Source organism: Phodopus roborovskii, unplaced genomic scaffold (assembly GCF_943737965.1).
Source record: "Phodopus roborovskii unplaced genomic scaffold, PHOROB, whole genome shotgun sequence".
Taxonomy (NCBI): domain Eukaryota; kingdom Metazoa; phylum Chordata; class Mammalia; order Rodentia; family Cricetidae; genus Phodopus; species Phodopus roborovskii.
In genome coordinates, this window is record NW_026125444.1 from 18,500,639 (window position 1) to 18,525,495 (window position 24,857).

The window sequence follows — 24,857 nt, forward strand, 5'->3', positions numbered from 1 at the left end:
GAGAGAAGGACAAAGAATCTTAAGAACAGTGTAAGGGGGCTGAAGATGTCCCACCGGAAGTGTCCTTGCTGTGTATGAAGACAGGGGTTCAGATACCAGGGTGTTTTGGCTCTGGGCTCAGGGAAAGACCCTGCAGAGTGACAGATGAGGCCACCTGACTCATTCCTCAGGCCGCCACACACATCTGCACACAGACACACAAGCATGACACATGCTTATTTTTGTGTCACACACTCAGAGGGGAAGGGAAGGGGAGAGAGGAGGGAGAAAGAGCGGAAGGGTGAACCGAGCACCAAAAGAGAGAAAACGTTCTAACGAACATGAGTTCTGTTTTTAATCTTGGCAGTGTGACAGGGCCGCAGTTCTCCACGATGGAGCAAACAGAAAATGGTGGATTTTAACATTCATATCAAACTTCTCCTCCATATGTAACAATGAGTGTTTATTCAAGTTTAATAGTTTGGTAGAATCAGTTATGATGAGACCAATCATTTTCTGCTTTGAAAAGTAATTTATTAAAATGTTTAGGTCTGATGGAATTTGAATGCAATACCTAATATTTATAAGAAGAAAGTAGAGCTTTAATACCTGATTCCATTTTTAAATATGAGAAAACTGAAGTAAAGAAACTGGTCCATCCATGCTCTGTTATTAAGTAGAGAAGACAGGTCTAGAACTCATGTCTCTTCTAATCCTCACTTCTGGGTTGGGGCTTATTATGTTTTGTTTGTGTAAAAAGGGAAGGGAAAAAGAAGTCTTTGGAATCTCCAGCACACTTCTGTGTCTGCAGTACTGAGAGGAGTGTCAAGCAGTTCAAGGGTGAAGGACAAGGCTTCTCTAGGTTCATCCCTGCTTCAGGATGAACACAGACAATGAACAGGACTTGGATATGCACCAACTATCAGTTTGGAATGAGGAACGGTCCACGGTCAAGGTGATGCATGAGCCTGGAGACCCTGCTACTAAGGGGATGAGGAAGCAAAAGGGTGACTTAACCCAGGATTTGCCAATCCTGAGCAACACAGAACCCCCAAACAAAACAAAAACCCAGTGAGATAGTTATCTTATTTACCAAATAATAGAATAATACGGTCTAAAATAACTATGCTAATTGCAAAAGGAATTTAATAATCAGGTCAGTATAGAGGAGAAAACAAAAATTTAAACTATGGAACTTTTCACTTCGTGACTACGTGAGTGGTATACATAATATGTATATGCATGATCATATATGCATAGGTACACATGGGTACCCCACATGGGTGTACACATATGAAAGTATCTATAAGCATGCATATATGCACATGCATTTAGAAACCCAAATTTGAAGTCAGGTGTTTTCCTTGATTAATCCCACCTTATTTATTGATACCGGGTCATTCAATTGAACTTGGAGCTCACCAATAAGTCTAGTCTAGAAAGCCAGTCTCCTGGAGGGAATTCCAACTCAGTTAGGTGCCTGTCCAGCTTCTCACGAGTTCAGAGGATGCCACTCTGTCCTGGCACCTGCTGAGAGCGCTTTGACTGTGGAGCCATGTCCTCAACTCAAGGTAACATTTTAAGGCTTCAGTTCAGCCACTCATTACTTGTCAATTTTACTTGAAAGAATGCTCAATTAAAACATTCCACAATAAACTCCATATCAGCTACATACATAGAAAGCTCAGGACTTCCTCAGGCTGGCTTATTTCTTCTCGACACTTGTTCATAATGAAGAAGCACACATTTACAGACAGCATGGTGCTGATCTGCTAACTTGCATCAGACCAGATCTGCTGAACTGACATTAGAAATCCTGACCTCACTCTGACATGTCTTACCAGCCATGTAAAGGTCTCCTTGGATGGAAGTCTAAATTTAATCATGATGTCTAATGCATATGCTTATAAAAGTGAGACACTGTGAGCCACTTATTTAGAAGCCTGAACTCCTAATAGTGAAGTGTCACCAAGTTGTATACTGGCAACACATCAATGATTTATCTTAAGATCAGCTCATAAAAATAGTGACAATATACACCTTCAGCTACTCCCTTCCCCCCCATACACAGATGCCTGTGTGGCCAAGTGTTCACAGAAATTGTGTGTGGATAATGGCATTATAAGAGATGGTCTCTAGCTTTGTCTCTGGAACACTCATCACTATGAAGTGCTACATGCTGTCCTGTATGGTATATGGATATTATCAGGTGCTAAGAAGGAGACGAACAGCGACAACAAAAAGGCTAGGGAGCATGCAAAGCGGACTGACTGTAGGAGAGCCCATCACCTCCCCCAGGGCCCGTGGGTACTGCTTTCTTACTCTTGATGTTGTTCTGAACTCAAATCCCAATCCATGGATTAGGTAAGCTGACCTCTAGTCTGGACAATGAAGTTATAAATCTTGGGGGTTTTTGTTCTTTCCCTTTGGGATACTTACTTCTTGTTACCCTGGCAAGCAGGGCTTGGCTCCAGAAGCAATGCCGAGGCTGGGCTGTGGGCAGAAAGGCTACAGAAGCACAATGGCTCTACTGATACCCTGGTACTCCAACACATAAGGTGCTACAGAAGGCAGAGAGAGATCTGCTGCTCTCTGGACGTCCTTGTTACATGGCTGAACCTCAGGACCCCATGTTACAATGCATGAACCCTAATCTTTCGGGAGTTTTAATTTCCGTATTCATTTACTTGCCCTTCCAAACTGCCTTCCTGGAACTGCTATCTGTTTTCTCAGTCCGTATCAGACATCCCATAAACTGGACTGTTACATCAAACCCCGGAGTCAGATCCAAGCATCCTCTTTCTCTCTATCAATATGATGTCCCACTGGCTGAGTGTCCTTTAACTTGCGATTTGCCAGAGAACTTCTCCAAGTGTGCCCTGCTGGATCTCAGTATCTGTATGCAGGAGAGGAGTCATCACCATGAGGGAAGGAAATGTAATAGTGGTTGTTTTGTTTGTTTTCCTAATTAGAGAAAGAGCGCATGCCACGACCAAATGAAAACCAAATGAAGAGTGGTCCCTCCTGCAGTGGCTGCCCTGGACAGAGCTTGCATGAGCCCCACACAGGGAAAAGACATGTGAGTGGTCAAGAGGTCAGCCAAGGAGCTTTCACATCCTTTGACATTTTGCCATTAGTCATACAGTAAATGACAGCTGTTTTACGCACAGAAACATCACCAAACATACAGGACCTGAACAAATTAGACTATCAATGCATTTGGGAGGTGTAGAGGGGGCCAATTCAATGAGTTCCTTCAGACTTTTAAACAAATGCAAAAGCTAAGACACATTTCAATTCGGCAGTGAGGGGAATATACATCTGTCACAGCAACACTAAGGCTACTTTTAACAAAAGGAAAAGCGATTCACAACCCGTGTGTTTAAAAATCAAATTATGTTAACTACATGCAGAGAATACTATGGAGCCTTAAAAAACACCAGGGAAAAATTTAAATGGCCACCACAATAAAGAATGTGATCTTTCCCTTTTATAGTCTCCCTAGGCTTGTGTCAGTAAAAGCAGAATAAACATGTTATTAAAGGGGAATCAATAGGAGGCTTTAAAATATACAGTACCACAAAAGGTCAGGCCCTGGTATTGATTTTAATATAACATTTTTTTGTTCAGCTTCCCAAAGGGTTCTTTTCTAATATCGTTCTTCATTTTTCTTTCACTTTGTTCCCTGAATGGTGAATTTGTTGTTCCTGTCTGCAGAAAGCTATCTAAGGCTGCGTTTGCTGAGTGAGAGTCATTCCTGTGACAAGCTGCTGGAAAATGAAGAGAAAATAAAATCAGCTCCCTCCTACAAACGTAACACAGGTATTTAAAGAGAGAATGGGGGACAAGCTCCAGAGGGCAAGGAACACTGGCACAGCCATCAGGTCACACATGGGCCACTGTGGGTGGGCACTGCCTTCCTTGGAGCCTTAGAGAAACACAGATTCCAGAAGCCAGAAGGGCAAAGGGGATGGGTGAAGATGAAACACATCATCTTCCAAGTTGCAGCAAAAACTTTGAGAAAGCAGCCAAAGAATGCAGAGATTTGTGAACAAACCTAAGTTCCTCTTGATCTGGAAAGCCCAGTGCTGAAAACCCTTTGTCCAGGCTCATGGGTACCAATCAGAACTATGTACCCAGCCAGAAAGGACAGTTCCTGAGAGTGCCCCAACTTGTGAAGGTTCAAAAACCTACATAAAGCAGTCTTTAATTCAGTCTCATGTGTGTTTTACACAAAGTTCCAAGGTATAAATAGGTTTGGAGGCAAATTTTGAGTCAAACAAATAGGGTGTATATATATATATATATATATATATATGTATGTATGTATGTATGTATGTATGTATATATATTCATTCTGTTTTTTCCGCTTTTATAAAGTGTTCACTACATAGATAGATGACAGACAGACAGACAGACACGCACACACACACAGCAGGCTGGAAAAAAAATGGCTTTGCATGAAGTGCTTGCTAGTGCAGTCAAATATGACTGTCTAAGTTCAGATCCCTAGTACCCATGTAAGGGTCATGCATGGAGACTGTAGTGGTTTGAATGAAATGGTCCCCTAGGCCTATAGGGAATGGCACTATTAGGAGGTGTCACCTTTTTGGGAGTGGGTGTGGTCTTGTTAGAGCAAGTGTGACATTGGAGGGGGACTTTGAGGTTTCAGAAGCTCAAGCCAGGCCCAGTGTTGCTCTCTCTTCCTGCTACCTGAGGATCCAGATATAGAACTCTAAGCTACTTCTCCAACACCATGTCTGCTTACCTGCCTGCCACCATGCTTCCTGCCATGATGATAATGGACTAAACCTCTGAACCTGTAAACTAGCCCCAATTAAATGATTTTCTTATAAGAGTTAGAGTGGTCATGGTATCTCTTCACAGCAATACAACACTGACTAGCTTAGAAGAAACAGCAAATTTAGTCATAGCAGAGTATCGTCATAACTTAGCAAACATTCGTTTGTTATCTCCCAAATAACAGATGATGAGTTTTGTCCACATACACAATAAAGAGACGTAGTGCTGCAAAGAAACACCATTTTAAAAAGGAGGAGCCTGAGGAGGAGGGCAACAAAACAAGATGCTCTGACTAGTTACTGCAGACAGCGGTGGCTCAAGCCTCTCTGTGCAGTTGAGAAGAGTAAGAAGGAACCCACCATACAAAGCATGGTATCCAGGTATTCTGAGCAATGAGCTTTGGACACACACAGCACTGGCATCAGACATGGCTGGTGTGTTCAAGGAGAGGGCAGAGAGTCACTGGATAAAGGCAGGCAGGCCAAAAACACCAAAGGAATGGGCTTGAACTTGAGGCTACTGCTAATTAAAAGGCATTAGAAATGTTTTAATCAAAGAAACAAGATTCAAACTACATCTTTAAAGCTCACTAAAACTACTTGTGGGGGGGGCAGGGGAGAAAGGGGGAGGGAGGAGAAGAGGAGAGAACTGGAAGACAGAGTGGCTCTCTACAAGGCCTGTGAAAGCACAGTAAGACAGCAATGCCTTGGACCACGACTTCTCAACCTGACTACTACTGACACTTTCAAGAGGACGAGTCTTCATGCTAGGTGACCATGGATAAGAGCAACATGGCTAGCCTGTGCCTGCTCGATGCCACCTCAAACAACTGGTCAAATAACACATGAGGGAAGGGACTAAATCCCCACCCCTCACCCCAGTGAGAACCAGGTTATGCATAGCAGAATGGAAATGGGAAGTGGTAATAGATTTGTAGTGTATTTGAAAGTTCCGGGGCTTTAATTAGAAGGAGGGTGCAAGGACATAAAGCAGGAAGAAGGAATCAAGAATAATTAGTAATCAAATGCTTTTTGTTAAACTAACGTTGTTCACGTTTTCTTAAGCTGGAAGAAAGGTTCCAGACGAACCTCAGCTATAAAGACTAACATAGATAATAGTCTGGGCTTCTTTAATTCTATACAAAGAGAGCTGCACAGTTGACAGATTTATAAAGAAATGTACAATTTCCAACAAAATCTACAAAAATATTAATCTTCACCCACTGTGACAGTATTTTGACAGTTTTATTTCAAAATATAGTCATGTGAATTTAATAAAAAAAAAAAACACTGAAAAGGTCCTCCTCTTTGCAAATCTTTTACAACTAAATTCCTTATTTCTTCAATTCCATGATCAGCAGAGCTGACCACACTCGACCCTGCACATACAAGCAGACATCATGGGAAGCATCCCTGGGGACCAGAAACCAACCGAGCATCTGCAACACAGTCCAGTGGAGTAAGGATGGGTTCCAGCCCAACTTTTACCCTTTCTGGCAACTTGATTATTTAGCAAGCGTGTCTCTGCTTTAGTCATTTCGTCCACAAAGTGAGGACAGCAGCTTAGCCTTATTCTCACAGGCATACAAGGAGGACAAACAATCAACATGTACACAGTATTTGGACAAGCAAGGTGGCTGAAACTGTGAGCTGTTACCATTCCACGCAGTTAGTTATCATCTTGGTTGTTTCACAGTTTCACAGTGTACCCCTAGCTGGCCTTGCGTTTGTAATCCTCCTATCTCCAGTACTTGACTACAGACAGGCACCAACTGTCATGTCTGTCTAGGAATACATCCTTAATGGTGTTTATTATCCAAATTAAAGTCTACTTGAGATCTTACAGACCGTGTAGGGGAAACAGCTGGTTATATAATGTCAATCTTATTTACTTTAGACATAAGACTACATCACCCCTGGGATAAGACTGTTGAGTGGGTGATGGTGGGTTATTGGGGAAAGAGAAAGACAGTGAAGATGAGGCATATTTCTTTGGCCATTTTTCTACAAACCAATTTTATCTATGTTTTCAGTACTTTGAGAAATGACCTTTCTTAGTCAAAGCAATTTGGTTCTGTAAAAATAATAGAACAGTCACAGAAACTCAGTTGGATAATGGCTTTTTAATTAATAGACATTTCTCACATTAAATTGGTGATTTCGGTGATTTGGGGGGGGTACTGTTTTGATGTGGTTTGGTTTTAATCCATCAACCCCACCAGGGAGGCAAAATGAAATGTAAACTCTTGGTTTTTAAGAGACTTTTGTTTTGATAGAATCAGCACTCATAAAATGGAGCTAGGAAATAAGAGCTCTAAAGGATAAAAGATATGTTTTGAAACTTCATGTTGGAACCTGAATTTAACTTGTTAGCTGAAATATTTACATGGCTAACTTTCATTTTTCTACTTTATACTTGACACTAAAACCATTTTAATGAGGCAAATTGAAAAACTCTCCAAATGAAATAGCTAAAGCCTGGAGGCTCTAGATAGTTTATGTAGAAGGAAGCAATTGTAAATAGTGTATAACTAATAAATTGTTCTTGTGGTAGCTACATACACCTCGCTGGAGGAATTCAATATTCTAGTTTCAAAGGCAAATTGTCCCGGCAGCTAACTTTTTAAGTGATTAAAAAACTAAGTTTGTAAACTCTTTGAGACAGCTTTGAGTTTCAGATGACCGGCAAACTCACTGTGAAGATAAGTACCATAAGACCCAAGGTACAACCCAACAATCACCGCCCAACACAGGGAGCATGCCACTGGCCTTCTTTTCCTTAATTCTGTACGTTTCCTGGTTTCTTTCGCCCAAAGTCCAAGGATGAAGGTAGTGATATTATTATTTATGATTTTTAAAGCTTGCCTGAGGCTTCAAAAATGCAGAGTCAGCCACAAGGCACAGAAGCCAGGTACACACCAGCAGACAGAAGCTAGGAGGTGGTGGTACACACCGTTAATCCCAGGACTCAGGATTAAGAGATAGACAGATCTCTGTGGGTCTAAGGCTACCCAGATCTACACAAGAGTGAGTCAATCTAAAAGAGAATTATGGCTCACACCCTTGATCCCAGGAGAGGTATGTAAGTCAGTATCAGGATTCAGGAGGAGGCACACTGAACACAGGAGTGTTCAGTCTAGCCATGCTGAGGAAAGCTCGTGGGTCAGCCCTTTCAGCCTCAGGAAGAGGTTAAGTTAAGAATTAGTGCCCTGCTGCTTTGCTTTTCTGATATTTAGCTTGAAGCCTGAACCCCAACATCAGTCTCTGGATCTTTTATTATTTCGTGTTACAGACGAATCTAGAAGAAATAAATGCAAGATGATGTCCACTCTGCGACCACTGATAACAAAACACATCAGCCCTCTATGGAGTGCTGATTCCTGAGGAGAAGTGGTAACCTCCCCACCACACAGGGGCAAAGCTACCCCACTCTCCTCACTGCCGGGGACCAAACACATGCACCGCACTGACCAGAAGTAGATCCCCAGCTCTCAGGTTCACAAGGAAGGACACTGGCTTCGTCAGCACTCCACTATCAAGAAAACAATCTCTATGGTAAGTTACAGAGAACTAACAAGAAATTCAAATTGCAACCATCACTAAAATAATTCAGACAAACAAGCATAGAACAGTGACTCACAGGCTATAGTTTTCAAAGATAAGAAAAGTGGTCACTACTAAAACAGAAAAACATGCCAGTGTTTAGTTTTATTAGTAGGACCAGCAGATGGCCTGAGATAAATCATCCAGGACGAGGCCCAGCTTACGTGAACTACTGCCTGTAAAGATGGATTTCTAGACTTAAGGAAAACAGATACTGGGTCCCAGTTCTCCCACCTTCTAAAACAAAACAGGGCAGAGTTCACCAGCAAGTGTTCTTTGGATAGAAAAATGCATTCCTCAATGGACAGTGGTGGCTCATGCCTTTAATCCCAGTACTTGGGAGGAAAAGGCAGGCGGATCTCCGAGTTCGAGGCCAGCCTGGTCTATAGTACAAGTTCCAGAACAGTTAGAGCTGCATAGAAAATCCCTGTCTAGAAAAAACAAAAACTAAATATGAAAAACTACGTTCTTCATATTATAAATGTGTTCCCTGAACAAAGCACCAAGGTAGCATGGAGGCCTACAGAGATGAAGTCCAGTAATCTAGAAAGAAACACTGAGAGAAAAGAGTAGACAGCTCAGACAGCTTAGCTACAGCCACCCTGTATCAGCATCCAGCCCAGATTTCCTTTGAATTAGTGTTTATACAATGATGAGAAACAATGAGCTACTTTCACCTCCACAATGGACTGAGTGTGTCCCATCCAGATCCTGCCTGCTCTGCTACATTCTCTCAGCCCCCTATACTGATAAAAGTAACAATGCTTTGGATAACCATTAATAGATTAAAAACAATAAACTATACAAAGAGTACCTTACCACTCCCTATCCAGCCCCAAAAAAGAAAAGACCAGGACTATACCAGGTAACGGAGAAACTTCAACATGAACGACCATAGAATACTGAGAAATTATTTCCCAGACACTTCCACACACAGAAACCAGTTTCAGCAAAAACTTACTTCAAACTTGCTTCATGAGAGAAAACACTGTAATTACTGTCAAGAGAAACACCTGAACAATACATGGTTGAGCATCACTGCTGCAATTACAAGAAGAAGTTACAGATTTTGATGGCATGCTTGATTGACTCTGGATTTTGAAATTCTCGCCACATGAAAACAGCTTCTGAAATAAACAGGGCTCAGATCAGGACTGCACCACAGCAGCGATCAACAGCAGGGAAACATAGAGTTTGGAAACAATGGAGAGATGTGTAAGAATTCAGAGTAGACTATCACCCTCCTACAACTGTGCATTATAAAAACAGTGCTCCTGTTAAGCCCAAGGAGGTACCACTGCAGGGGAAAGATGGCGGTGACTGATGGGAGGTCCTTCCAGCACGGACACGCCAATGGCTAAAATATGATCTCCAATGACGGTCAGAATGACGGGGGCTTTACCTACCGTGAAGCCTAATGAAATGGAAATGTGTAGGTATAAAATTGTAACAATGCAGGGAAGTAATAGCTTAAAATGAGATTAGGAAAGAAAATAATCTACAGTAGTAGGTTTTATGCCTAGGAAGGTCCCATAACTCACACAAAGGGGGTTTCACGTCTAAGAAATCATCCACCTCCTGAAAGTGGCCAGACATGGGGACATAACACAGCTGCCGCAGTACTGACCCAGACCCTCACTGAATGGTAGCAAATGTTTCAGCAAATGTACTTTTAAATTAGAAATTCATCTGTCCATGCCAATTGTGAGTGACATGGAAAAATACTGGCTACTTAAATAAAGGCTGCTTAAGGCTACCTCCAAACCTCACTTTTATGACAGGCCTTGAGAAGTATGGTTCTGCACAGTACTTGCCCTCAGAGTTTTTATTTCTTTATATTACTACATATCTACAAATTGCATATAAGTTGGTTATAGTTTTTATAATTTCTATAATGTGTGTCTATGACAGAAACAATATGAATATTACAATAAATTAAAACAAAAGTGTACATAGTCCTTGGTTAGTGTCAAATTATAAAAATACAATTTTATTTTGTTTTTATTTTAATAATATATATATGCAATACTTAATCATATGTATTAATGTGTTACTTTTCATTTTACTATAAAAAATATCTGAAGAAAGCCGACTTTATTAAAAGTTCTCCATTAGCTCACAGTTCTGGAGATTCAGGGCCAAGACACCTAAATTAACTTCATTCTGCTAACAACACTACAGCTGACAGCCTCTCCCCAAGAATGGGCATGAAGCAGAGGGCAGCCTGGCTTACTTTGCCTCGACAGCAACTCATTCCTGCAAACACTCAAGTGTCCTATGAGAGCTACCTTCGTCACTCTGAAGGGTGTGATGGCCAGTGCCTCCCTCCTGCCCCTACCACTCTCTGAACATACCTCTCTCTAGGCCCCTCCCAAAGCTTCACCACCTCTCTCCCTAAAATACCAGAAGCCAAGTCTCCAACACAGGAACACGCAGAAGTAAAACCATACTCAAGCGATGGCACTGTCCCTTCCAGAAAGACAGTTTGTGATCAGTATTTCCCAGGCCTGGTGATTCATTCAACTGAAAATTGTGAGTGTTTTCTACATTAGAGATGAAATACTCCAATACATAACTACTTACATAGTTTAAACAGGACTATAGCTCAGAAAACGGCTTGTCTAGCCAACTCTTCCCTCCTCCATATTTTAGTTTTTTCCTTCAAAGGCTGAATGTTTCTAATAATAAAGTCAAGAAAAAAAATATTAAACAGAATGGATTTAGACAGAAAGTAGCTTCAGTATGAATTTTACTATTTTGAGGAACTAAAAGAAACAAGAACATTTTAATCCCTATTTCTGGCATCCATATCATTGTCAATGGGAAAAATAAGTGAACCATTCAATGCCTTACAGAAGATAGTTGGTACAATTTATTAAACCACTCATTAAACTAAATTAAGACCTAATGTAATTTTCCAAACTTTTAAAACCAAGAACAAATATTAAGTGATAACCATTTATAAAACAGCTGATGGACAGCTGGCTGCAACACTGGGTGGCTATACTCCCTTTCTTCTTGATTTCTTGAAGAAATGTTATTAAAGCTAAAACAGTCTCACTTGCCTTTATAGGTAAACTGCTGAAATTCAAATGCCGAAGGTCACAGGTCAGAAGTAGTCACATTTTTCTTGCTGTCAGAGATTGGCTTTGGAGGCAGGACAAGAGGAAAAGTAAATCACATTTTTAAAAGAGTATGTTCCAACTGTAGCGTAGAGTATTGTGTCCTTGTGACATTGACCTGCTTGTGCATAGTGTGATTGACTTCAGCCTACAAACACAACAGGCACCCCAACAAAAACGGGCTGTCTCCTCTGGACAGTCAGCAACAGGCCAAATGACTGTTCTATCCATCAGATGTTTTCATGAGCAAATGCAAGATTCCAAATTAGAGAGCAGAATTTCACCACGGAGGCCCACCATCAGTAATTCAGGAAACATAACCGTATCAGCAAACCTCTCCAGTGCTCCCTGGGTCTACAGTACAGTGAGTGTGAGTGGAAAGTCCATGCACACGTGTGGTTGGTTGGTTTTGTTTTTTAATGAAAATATAACATAAGATGCTGCAAGACTTATAGTCAGCTCTGCTGTCACTATGACCACAAGAAGGAATTTCTCATGGGGAAAGCCAGATTATACAAACAGGAACCGAACCTGAAAGAGGTAGAGATAAATTCAGAGAAGCCTGAGAAATCTTTGGCTTCTGTGATTCTGTCTAAACACATGTGCCATGACGAGTCAGAACAGCAGAGAGAGGGCATCTGCTCCAGGAGAAAGGCAAGGCAAGCATGGCAAGGTGCCATATAATCTGATAGAGCTCGTGGTCTGGCATGCATATGGGCTGATTTCACCAACACATATTTCTGCACACTTTCACATGCCTGAAAGTACCTCCTGACTGCAGAGAGGCAGCCCGGCCTCGGGTGTCATCACTTGCACAGAACATCAAAATTTGCAGAAGTGGTGTGAGCAGCTTGGAAAAGCCCCGGGAGTGGCAGCAGCGCAATCCTTTAAGGAATGCTATGTCGTCAAGGTTTTGGTGGAGCAGAATATGATACTGTGTGGGAGAACAAGACGTCAAGACCAAGCGTCCAAAAGTGAATCAAGTGAATGAAGTCCGATGTGCACGGACATGAACGAGACTTTTAGCCCTTGAATCTCGCTACTGGAACAACTGGCACTTTAGCCAGGGGGTTCTTGTTTGTTAGGGAAAGGAGGTAGCAGGGAGTCTGTCGTGTGAGCTCTATGATGCTTAGCAGCATCTCAGGTACCATCTACTAGATAGGATTTGACAAGAATAACAGCCAAAAACATCTCTGAACATTGTCAAATGATCCCCTGGAAATCAAAATTTCCTGAGTCAAGAACTACCACCTTAAACAACTTATGAGTACAAAAGTAGCATACGTTTTCTCAAAATTCAGTTTAATGAGTTACTCCAATAAGAAACTTCAAGAGATGAACAACTACCCTAATTAGCAGCCATTTTCCCTTGGAAATACACCTGAAATCAATGGCATCTTCAATCCACTAAGAGTCCACCACCCACTATCCCCTCCCCTTGTTAAGAGCCCTCATCTGGAACTCCTGGTGAGCAATGGCTTCCTTTCTCCTGCAGTCTTGGCCAGTCCCAATCTCCCCAAGCCAGTGGGTCTTAAGTCTTCCTTTCTGAACTATCAAACAGGCTTCCTAAGTTAGCCAGAGTAAACATTGGCTCTTTCAGTCCAAAGAAATCTTCCTAAGACAAGGTCCTTACTTAAGCTGTCCTGAAAGAAAACGTTTCTGGATAGTTCTCTGCGGCAACGTTCATAGCCTATTAGATTTTTCTGATTCTCCTCAGCACTCTGGACCTGCCATAGCACGATTGCAAAATGGGATACCTGTACTTGTCTTTGGTTGTGAATGAGCAATGTGAAAAGGCTGCACTAAAGAAAAGGAGAGGGAGGCAGGGAGGGAGGGAGGGAGGGAGGGAGAGAGGGAGGGAGGGAGGGAGGTTGGTTGGTTGGTTGGTTGGTTGGTTGGTTGGTTGGTTGGTTGGATGGTTGGTTGGTTTGTTGGTTGGTTGAACATTTTCATCTCACAGAAAAAGGAAACACTTGAGAAGCCAGCAGGGTACACCACGACTTAACACTACACAGTGTGCCATGTCCATGGAGACATTACAAGGCAACCCATCAGAATGTTCACTGCTTTGTAGCCACTAAAAACTGGTATGGAGAGTTGTAATAATTCTATAAAGAGAAACATCACAATGGCAATCAATTCCAAAGTCCTACTCAAACAGGTGTATCTGAAACGTACTCGTCTGGGTGCCTAGCAAGGTTCAGCTCTCACACGATGGAGAACTGGCGGGCAGCTCTGTGTGAGAGAAAGGAAAGAAAAAGCCTGGTCAGCAGGACTTGTGCAGGTGTCGATACAACAGCACAGAGAACCACTCTGAAGAAATCTCACAAGGCTTTATTCAAATTCAGACAACAGATGACAATGCATCAGTGCGCAGTCATTCCAAGACGCTGCTTTTAAAAGACCAGACAAAACTTTCTTAATGCTTGTGCTAAAGTTTCTTCTCTGGTGGGGAGAAGAAGAAGAAGGGGAAAAAAGCTATTTGATTCTTTCCCATGTGTCTTATAGGAGAACACACACTTTTTGCCAAGATTAGACAGCTGGGGGTTGTCATGAAGAAGGCTTCAAACAAAGCATTTTTTAAAAGAAATAACATAATATAACAGCTGTACCACCCTCTGCTCTCTGCAGAGGTGACAAGAAATAAAGCCTTTCTCAATAGTCATTTGTCCAGGTTATAGCTAGGTGCCAACCCCATCCCCATGAGATGTGAAAGTGGCCCTCAGCAGCACCTTCTCTTCATCTCATCTACCCTTGCCTTTCACTGGCCAAAGCAGAGCGCACAGCAGTCAAATAATGAAGAGAAATGCACTCACATACAACAGCAGTGAGCAACTCCAACAAAAAGCCTGTACCGGGAATAACTCCTGGAATATAGTTGCCCCAAATAATGCTTATGAAAATTAAATTGAAGTAAAGAAAATACAGTTTCAAGCAAGATATAAGAAATGCTACCATAATGCATTGCTTTTATTTACCTCTTAATGAAACTGATATGAATTTTTTAATACTTAAATTTCACTATCTCATTATATAATACTCCACCACCCTAACCAATTAAATAATTATAAAGTGCTTCACTATAGAACCTTTCTGGCAATGCTAATTATATCTCCGTTTTCTTAAGCCATTCCTTTATCTATTACTTCAGAAATAGCTTATATTCTTTCCCATGTTCTGTATGGATACATTGCAAGTTCAAACTCATCAGATGAAGAATAAAGGGCCAGAGGAGTTAAGTCATGATCTTACAACCAATGAGAACTCTATTCCAATCCAAAGCTTATTGGCTTTATCAAATGAATTACAAATAGATACTAAGCTCTTGCTCCATGTAGACATGTGTCTGCTACTCTCTGTGGAAAAACAGCACAAAAGGACCTTGTGAATACATCCCCCATGGAGGGATAACTGCCTTAATCTAGAGAAGAAGCCATAGTCCCTACTTCACATGACCTGTCAGATCTACATGACCCCCAACTGGATGGCATTCCCCTACATGTGGAATTGGGGTGGGGGGATGGGAAGGGAGGGTGGTTAGAGTGCATGTGAGAGGGCAGAGAGGGTAAAAGGGAAGGCGGGAGGAAGGAAGGGAGGGGCAACTGGGATCGACATGTAAAATAATAAATTAAATAAAAAAAAATGCTTTGCCTTTAAAAAAAAAAAAAAAAAAAAAAAAGCACATAACCACGATGCTCAATACTTTGTTCAACTTTCAGAACCTGCACAGATGGGAAGCAGGTGACTCTTTTCATGGGTTAAAATGTATTTGTGCAGGCTGGAGAGATGGCTCAGCCATTAAAGGCTAGGCTCACAACCATAAATATAAAATGTATTTGTGCATTTCTATGAATAAGTATATATTCAGAGCTTAAGAGTGCCTTTTCAAAATAAATGTGTGTGTAAATAGTACCAGTGATGTTTTGCATACTATTTATTTCTCTCACCTGCTCCCCCCAAGTCCATGACTCTTACAAATTATCTTAACAAAGCAAACATGTATCACATGACTTTCTAGTATTCCACTGAAGGCCTGAACCATGATTCACAAACCACTTCCCCCAGGATGGTCTTGAACTGCTTCCAGGTTTTGACTCTTATTATTTCAATGATCATTCTTTTAGCTATTATTCCTAAGAGGATTAATAACAGCAACAATAAAATGGGAGAATCTACATATAAAAAATAAGATATGAAGACAGAATTATAAAGGACTTTAATTTTCAACTATGCAAATTTTCATGACAACTCAATTTTTTTTAAGTGGGCATATCACCAATTAGTGCTATTTGTTAATCCAAGCACTATATAGGACATATGATATTCATAATTACATATAGTAGTCTCCATTTTAATATACAATAACAGGCAATTCAATTTTCAGTCTTAAACATGTTCTTTTAGAGATTTAGATATTCTTAGGAAACCCTCAGAAACTACTTTCCATATATTGAGAAAACAAAGCTCATAATATAATAATTCTTTAAAGACATGAAAAATTTAAAACTTTACCAAGCACAACCCCAAAGCAAAACATCCAAGTTTGAATGTTCAGCCCATTTTGGAGTTCTACCATACAAAAATAAAGAACTATTGCTGTTTTGTTTTTCACAATCTGCGGTGAAGAACAGTTGTCTACTTGCAGAGGCCCCGCATGGTGACTCACACTTGGCCGTACTTCCAGTTCCAGGGATCCAATGCTCTGTTCTGACCGCCACAGGCACCAGGAACATAGGCAATGCATAGACACACATGCAAGCAGGGTGCTCACACACACACAAAAAAATAAAATACATCAATCTGTTCAAAATGCTACAGATCATAAGTGCAGGCAAACCTGTGGTTCCAGGGAACTCACCGTCTCTGGTTTTCTGATTCCTTCTTGGCTTGCTCCAATGCCAGCTCTTCGGCTACTCTTCTTTTCAATTCTTCATCAGAAACTACAATCAACAAAGATGAAAGGAGATGAAACAAGTGACCTGCTAAAAGCAAACACAAGACAAGATGGCTAAGATGGATCTGAACCGACAAAACTGTGCCAGGTGGTCAGTGTCCCCTTGGAACTCCCTGAGCACTGCAGAAAGGCCAATTAGTGCACTTCAGGAGTAATTTAATCAAGAGTTCCCTGGTGACCTAGAAATCTCCACACCTGCCAAAATTTATAAAAACACAAGGAGCTGCTTAGTGCCCAGTAGGGACTAAGCCACTAAGTGCAAGGTCTTTAAAATGACATTCTAAGGTTAAAGCCCGACAGTGCTTGTAAAGGGAGGTCACACTGTCAAGGACTTTAGGCAGGATAGTGATGCCAAGAGCATCTCAATTCAATAATAATTACACAAATATTTATTACAGAGCATGGAATATTTGTATTCATTTATCCATAATTTATGAAAGAGGCATTTATGACTTACGAGGATTTAAAACTGTATTTTCTGGGATAATGTCATTCAAACTCAAGTGCCAACAACTGAGGAAAAACAGAATAGTACTGAGCACACAGCTGCAGCTTCCTAAATACCTGGAGACTTGATTGGCAACATCTGGCCTTTCCAATTAAAAGACTGTATACAATATGTCTTGTAAAGATTCCTACAGCTGTACCAGTAAATAACGGACAAGTTTTAGAGACTACTGCTACTATAAGAGTTTTCCCTAAAATATAAGCAAAAGCCATCTCTTCATTAGAAACCTACTAACTAAAACTATGAGTGAAAAGCACCAGAACCCCATGGGAGGTCTAGGAAAACAGGGAACCTAGTGTTATTCCTAATGGATCCACTCCTAGATGGAAGACCAGACAGTCCACGTCTGCCTGCTCCTTGTACACATTATTTGGTGACCCAAACATAAGATAGATGCACCTCATCTCAGGGCATATGCAAATTTTACTTACAATGTGTTACAAAGTCTTTTTTTTTAATGTGTAGCTGACACGATGCAGTAACGGTGACGGTATATAAAGATTTGAAGGCTGTTTCCCCTCAGTTAAAGAGTGTAAGAAAGCAATGACAAAGAACACCATCAAGGAATGAAAAGAGAAGTCACAGAAAAGGGGAGGGGGAAGTCACTCAAAGATAAAAAGGGACTTGTACCCAGAGAATGACATTTAAAGAACTCATAGCCAAATGAGAAAAATATTAACAACAAACACCAACAAAGAATATAAAAAGGCATTGCTTCAAAGAAGATAAGTAAAGCCAAAAGCATATAGAAGTCTGTTCAACATCAGTCACTGGGAATATGCAAACTGAAACCACCACGGTGCATACACACTCTACAATCAAAAAGGCAAAGAGGGAAAAGTGGTGGAGAAACCCAACTCTTCATGCATGTAAACGGTGTCACTAGCAGTGTAAATTGCACCACTCCCTGGATATAAGCAAGTTGGTAGCTTCCTAAAACCTTCAGTCAGACCCAGGAGGTGAACCCTTGGGTACTGTATATGCTCAAGAGAACTGAAAATACCTGCTCATACAAAGATTTATGAAAATGTCTAATTATTTCAATATCCCCAAGTAGAGATGATCTAAATGCCTATCAGCCAATAAGCAGGTGACCAAAGTATGGTATATCCATGTATGCAACTGTATAAAAAGGAACGACGTGCAGACATGTGATAAAACAAAGGTGCGTGTAAGCGCTCAGACACAAAAGTGATATACTGTTATACGTCCTATGCTTCTGCGCAGGGTATGGCAGGGAGCTGGCTGGTGGCTGCCTGAGTAGGAGAAAGGGGGAAAGGAAAAGACAATTGGTGGGCATGGGTTACCTCCTACTGCTCTTGGGGGTGGGGCATAAGTGACTGTGTCTCACACGCCCTCTGGGGTTAACTGTGTCCACCTGATTGCTTGGTTAGTTGGGTATAGTTTGTTTGTGTGTTTAGGGTGTGGAGGGCCTGGTGTGTACTGGCTCCTTTGGGGTTTTATAAAACCAGACCACTGTTAAAGCTGGCCTCAAATTCACAATCCTGCACCCTCGGCCTCTCGAGAGCCTGCTGTGCCACCACAGAAAGCTAGGGTTACTCCCTGAGATACTGAAAACCTTCTAAATTAGACTGCTTGATGGTTGTACACAAGCCTACAAATAAGCTACAAAATCAACTGGACTGTCCACTTTAATGATAGATATGGCTCAATAAGGAGTAAGTACAATATAAACATGGGACAAGGTCCCTACATGCTGCCTGCCTGGTCCCTACATGCTGGGAGTGGGAGAGCTCGGCCTGGTCCGCTGTTTCCTTGTGAAGCTGCTCTCCACTCTTTCCCAGCTCAGTGCTGTCTGTCCTGTGTCTCCCGACTTCAGAATGATACCATGAAAAAGTCGGCCTCCGCTTTGGAAATGTCACACACAAACCAGACAAGTGTGTTAAGGTAGAGAATTACTCTTGAATCCAGGTAAATCTTAGGGGTTTTTCCTTGTTGAAGGGATTTTAAATAATAAAAATAACAGCAAAGTCTGATTAAGTCTGTTTTCTATTAGCCAGACTTTAGATGAGCAGGTAATTAATCTCTCTGACTTTTGGCTTCCTCATCCAAACACAAGCCTTGTGGATGAACCCGCCAGTCCTCCTCAAGTTCTGAACTGTGCTCCAGACAGGGGTGATCGACATGGCCAACTTATCCATCGGAAGAGCACAACAATGTGAGGGAAACTCCTCTCAGGTTGGATTTAGCACCACCACGAGCACATCTAATTAGTACTCCCTGATCTAAATGCATCCTGACGTCTGGCAGGCCAAGGTGCGCAACACATTGTCAATGTAAAGATGCAAAGTCACTTCTCCTAGGAGAGCTCAAAAACACACTAGAACACTTTTCTCAGATAAGATTCACTAAGATTCTCCACCAAAACTCAACTAATCCATTAAAAGTAGGCTTCTGGAAGGCCTCGGTATGCCAAGCTGAGTCATGAGATTAGTTTCCAACTTGAGCTGAGAAAAGTCTCACATCTTTATGGTTTACTGGGTTATTTTCCCAACTTTACAGAGGTATAATTGACAGATTATATATTCAATGTGATAATTTTATAGTCATATAAATTGTGTAATGACTGATACAATCAAATTAACACATTGACCATCACACACAGCTGATTGTGTGTATGTGTGATGTAAAGTCTGGCCTTGTCAAATCTCAACTACAAAATAAAACATATAAAGTCTCCATGCTGTATAGTCTGTCTGCCCAGAGCTTCCTCACCCAATCTCAGCCCTCCAGAACTCCCACTCCTGGCTCCTGTGATCCCACAGGCAAGTGAGAGCCACGAAGGCTCTGTCTTCTTGCAGCTGAGTCCTTTCACTCAGTGCAAACACACATCCTCCTGGCTCATTTCTTGTTTGTGACACTGGGGCTTCCTCCCAGGGAAAAGGCCAAAATGAGCAGTGCTGCATCAACCCGGGCAAAATGGTGACAACCAGGTGGGTGGCAACCAGGGCGCGCAGCTAAGACTGTGCAGGCAGGCAAGCGGGCGGGCAGGCGGGCGGGCAGGCAGGCGGGCGGGCACAGTGCTGTGGGGAGAGGGAAAGGCAGGGGACTGTAGGGAGGCTATTTCTGTCCTGTAGGGCGGCTATTTCTGTCCCAGTACTCTGACTGCCCTACTCAGCCCCCACTGCCTGTTGTAAGGCAAGAAGCAGGAGCAAATGGGTTAAAGGTGGCATAATCTAGGCAGGCCACGGACACACACATGCACACGAAAGTACCAGCAACAAAAGGGGCAAGAAAGCTCCAGAAGACATGCCTAAGTGATGAGCTTGGTGACATCCCTTCTGGTCAGTAAAGGGAACAAAACACAGCTAATGCCCTAGCTATCTCCAAGAAACAGGGCAGGGGGGAAGAAAAAAAAAAAAAAAAAACACATGACTTTTGGTCTCAAGGTCACAACTGGTAAAGTAATAACCTAAGCTAGCATCCAGATTTTAAAATGACAGAAGATAACTCATGACCTAGCATAAAGAATTTAGAATCTACAATGGCGGATCAAAGCACAGGCAGAAAATAAGCTAGTGTGGTAATGGCTCCTGAGCAAACCTAAAGTTCTTGTTATTTGTTTTTAAATCAATAGAATACAGAAAGCAACAATGTATTTCTACTGATAGGTCAAATCCAAAGTGCCCAAGAGAAAAAGATACAGTACTCAGAGCCTGCTATTTAAAATGGCCTTTCTGGAAACTTCTCCAACTCTCCAAATCTGAACATTTTCTCAGCTACAACTGTTATTAAAGTAAAAGGTCAGGGTTTCAGGACCAGCCGTTGTAAGCAAAGCAGAGGAAAGACAACTTCGCAGGCAAACCTGTAGGAATTCATAAGGTTTGAGAGATGAGAACAGCCCACAACCATCTTAGGGAGACTTGCCACAGAAATCTGTACATGCTGTTTCAAGTTCACGGAACATGGCTGGCCCTGTGGCTCTGACATACATTCACACATTCTCTCTTTAGAATGTAATTAAGGCTTGGGATGCTTTCTTCAAAAGCATGTACCCGATACCTTGGTAAAGTCTCAGAAATCACTTTAGTTCTCAATAGTGAATACATAGAAAGTGGTTATAGAAAATAGGACAATGAGCTTAAAACATAAGAAAAAATGAAGAACTGTTGCTGTTTGGTTATATCAAGTGTGACCTTAAACCTCTTACTAGAAAATAACTCTTGATTAAAAGCAGCTCATGATTCCTAACAAATTATTACTTGCTTGCTTGTTTTAACTAAACAGAAGTTTCAGACAGTTCAAACAGTTGCCTGGGAATCCTTTAATTCTCTTCTGAACTAAATTTCTAAGCTATAAATGTGTGTTTATGATCAAGTAAAGAAACTCCAAGATGGCTAACCTTATTAATGTACTCATTTCTGCGTAAGTAGTCTTTGGAACTGTGAGTACCATGGTCTGTCACTCTCTCACACACACACACACACGCACGCACGCACGCACGCACGCACGCACACACACACACACACAGAGAGAGAGAGAGAGAGAGAGTTCTGCTCCTCTGTATCACATGACTGGAGCTGAATTTCTGTGTACAGAGAAACTGATTATACCAGCAATCAGTGCTGAGGACAGACAACAGACAGCTCCACAATAAATGCCTGAGTGATGAACAGGAACAACTCCAAAGGATGGTAAGTCTTACACACTCATCCTCTATGGAGAGTGCAGAAGACAGAAAACACAATTCCAGGTTTACACCACAGACGGGCAGATCTCCAAGAGCAAGGCCACCCATTCTGCTCTACAGAGTGAGTTCCAGGACAGGCAGGGTTACACAGAAAAACACTGTCTCCTAAAACCAAGGTGCTTGCACGTGCAGGGTGGGGGGAGACGCGGCACCAGGGTCAGACACCAGCTTTCTGTACAACTTTTCCCACCTGCAGTTTCCTTGCCTAATTCTTGTACAATTATATTTCTTACTCTCTAATACATTTCTTAAAAGAAATTAAGACTTGCTACATAGAAAGCACCAGTTTCTTTGGGACGGCCCCTTCACTCAATTGTCCTTTTGGGCTTTAGCTTACAGATATCCATCATGTCCAAACATGAAAAACCTATTTTCTGTGCTAAACATTGAGAAAAACTATGACACTGTACTATATGGAGAAAATGTGTTACTGTTTAACACAAGCAGATTTGACAGGATTCTGACTTCCCTGGATTTAAACACTTGAGCTACAAACTGCTGCAAAACACACACTCAAATTACATTTCAAACTCCACAGAAACACTCACCAATCATAAGATGACAATAAATTCATTAGTATGAAGAGAACTTATTTTTTAACATACTAATGGAAGCATTCATGCAATCAATGAAATACAACACAGTATATTACAACTAAACAGCCCTGGCATGTGCTGCGGCATAAATCTTGTCCTTTGCCACATCTCCTAACAGGTGCAGGCTTTGATGACTAGGACAGATCTCAGGGGGAAATAAATATGTAACAGTTTGTCATTTGTGACACAATCTACCTAGCAGACAAATTCATTTAACTACACAAAACTACATATCAAAAATAATATGCTCTGTGAACAATTAACAAAACATTACAATGTCATACAGGAAATATATCTTAAGACTGTTTAAAAAAAAACTGAACCACTCTACATACCTACCAGGATAACTGTGCTTACTAACACATTAAATTTGTAAAGGTAGACTGAAAGTTGCTACCTGCACATTCATAATTAAAAACAGTAGTATCAGAAGGCACAGGGCAACAAAGAGCTTGGCAACCTAAACATTTAGGCACCAAGTTAATGGTCTATTTTGCTGTTCCTTGCCTACATCAGGATTTATACATCTTTGTAAACTTTTTAACCTGAATGGTATAATATGCAAATAATGCCCATTTCAATGTTTGCTACTAGGTAAGCACTCACAAACCAGCTCCACCTTCCATTCTTTGTGAAAACACACATCAATACTGGGCTGCAGAAGCTGAATAGCAATAGACAAGTTTGTGTTCCAGAGCCTACAGTTTTCACATCTGCAAGCAGACAATTTGTAAATGCAGTATTGAGAAACAGATACATCTAGTATTTCATGTCTTAATATCCTGAATAATAGTTGCAAGATCTCACAAAGCCTCTAGGAAAATAAGATCTATAATTTAAATTAAAAAATAATAATTACCCCTGGATATTGCTTTTTGATGCATAGCTTAATTTTTGTTTGTTTCAAAAAATAAATATATTTTGTTCACTGGAGTTACAAATATAAATTAAACATTAATTCTCCAATCCCAAATGAAATGCAAAACCCACACAAACCCTGTTTCCACTTAATTCAAATAATCTCCAGTTTACTTCTTTAGAACAGGAGAGCCTGGGAAACGAAAGTCTGGTCTTAGCTTTCTCTAATCTTTGATTTTGCTCAGAGGCTTACATTGCATCAGGCCACAGATGTGGCACCAATAAAATTAGCACCAAACTACCAGTTTCCAACATCTTGCCCTCCTCTGCAACTGTGTTAAGCAAAAGACCTGTTATGAGTCTTTCTTTGAGCCACCAGCCAGCTACCATATAATGATATGGAGATTTCTTATTAATTATGAAAGCTCAGCCTATAGCTTAGGCTTGTTCCTAATCAGTTCTTGTAACTTAAATTAACCCATTTCTATCAATCTACATTTTGCCACATCCTGCTTCCTTCGAGTCTGGCTGGTGACTCCTGGTGTAATTCACTTGCCTAGAATTCTTTTCCTTTAAATCCTTTCTCTGCCTAGAAATCCCGCCTATCCTCCCTGCCTAGCTATTGACCATTCAGCTCTTTATTACACCAATCACAGCAATACATCCTCACAGAGTAAGCAAATAGCACACAACAAAGACTGATGAACTGAATTCCAGCTTTTGCCTCCACTTGGTCATCTAGAAAGCCCACTGAAATGAACGTACAGGAAAAGTGGCAGGCAACAACATGCTGCCAATTGTTCTCCTTAATGTGACAAGTTATTCATTCACAGAAATTACCTCTCAGGACCAAACCAGCAAAATATATATAGGCTTTAAGACAGCACAAAAAAAGAAAAGACAGCAGAAAAACGACATTGGCAGGCTTTGCTAGACACACATCCACAGCCTGATTTGTGGGGTTGGACATCCACCTCAAGGAAAAGCAAGGCACTCTGGCATCACGTAGGGAAGACAATGGCTCCCTCTCGAAAATGCCTCTAAACCAATCCCAACACCTGAACGTGCCAAATCAGGTTTCTGCTCCTGAACGCGCCTCCACCCCCACCCCCAACCCCGTAGTTGGTATTTTTACTCTTTGTCAGCCTGCCACCCAGCCCCCAATGAATGCCCAGCCATACCCTGGCTTGTTTGTAGCCAGCTTTTCTAACCTAACTATCCTGTTTTTCTTCAACTACATTTCTGCCTCTGGGCTTTTTACCTTTCTCTGTTCTATATACCTTTCTCTCCTTATTGCATGGCTGGCTGTGTGGCTGGCCCTGGCACCTCCTCCTTTTCTCTCTTTCCTTCCTCTACTCTCTCAAGCCTAGATTCCTATTTATCCTCTCTGCCTGCCAGCCCCACCTCTCCCCTGCCTTGCTATTGACATTTCAGCTCTTTATTAGACCTATCATGTGTTTTAGTCAAGCAAAGTAAGTTTTACAGAGTTAAACAAATGCATCATAAAAGAATGCAACACATCTTTTCCTCATTAAACAAATATTCTACAACATAAAGGAACATAACATATCTTAAACTTATGCAACACCCTCCCTTACAGAAAATCAGAACCATCAAAAACCAACAGCCTGCTGTTCACAAAGAAGGACAGGTATTAAGTTTTGCTGAACTGGTTAAAACCTTTCTATTTCAACATTTGCAGTTTTCTGTTCTCTGACGACTGC

The 24,857-nt window shown here is 41.4% G+C and overlaps 1 protein-coding gene across 2 annotated transcripts in view; it reads right to left on the bottom strand.

Annotated features, from left to right (window-relative positions):
• Chchd3 (coiled-coil-helix-coiled-coil-helix domain containing 3) overlaps positions 1-24,857 on the bottom strand; it is a 247,847-nt gene that overhangs the window by 181,847 nt on the left and 41,143 nt on the right. For both annotated transcript variants that reach the window (XM_051175883.1, XM_051175884.1), the window contains exon 3: positions 16,365-16,446. In XM_051175883.1, coding sequence (XP_051031840.1) covers positions 16,365-16,446 — 82 coding nt within the window. The remainder of the gene's footprint in view (positions 1-16,364; positions 16,447-24,857) is intronic.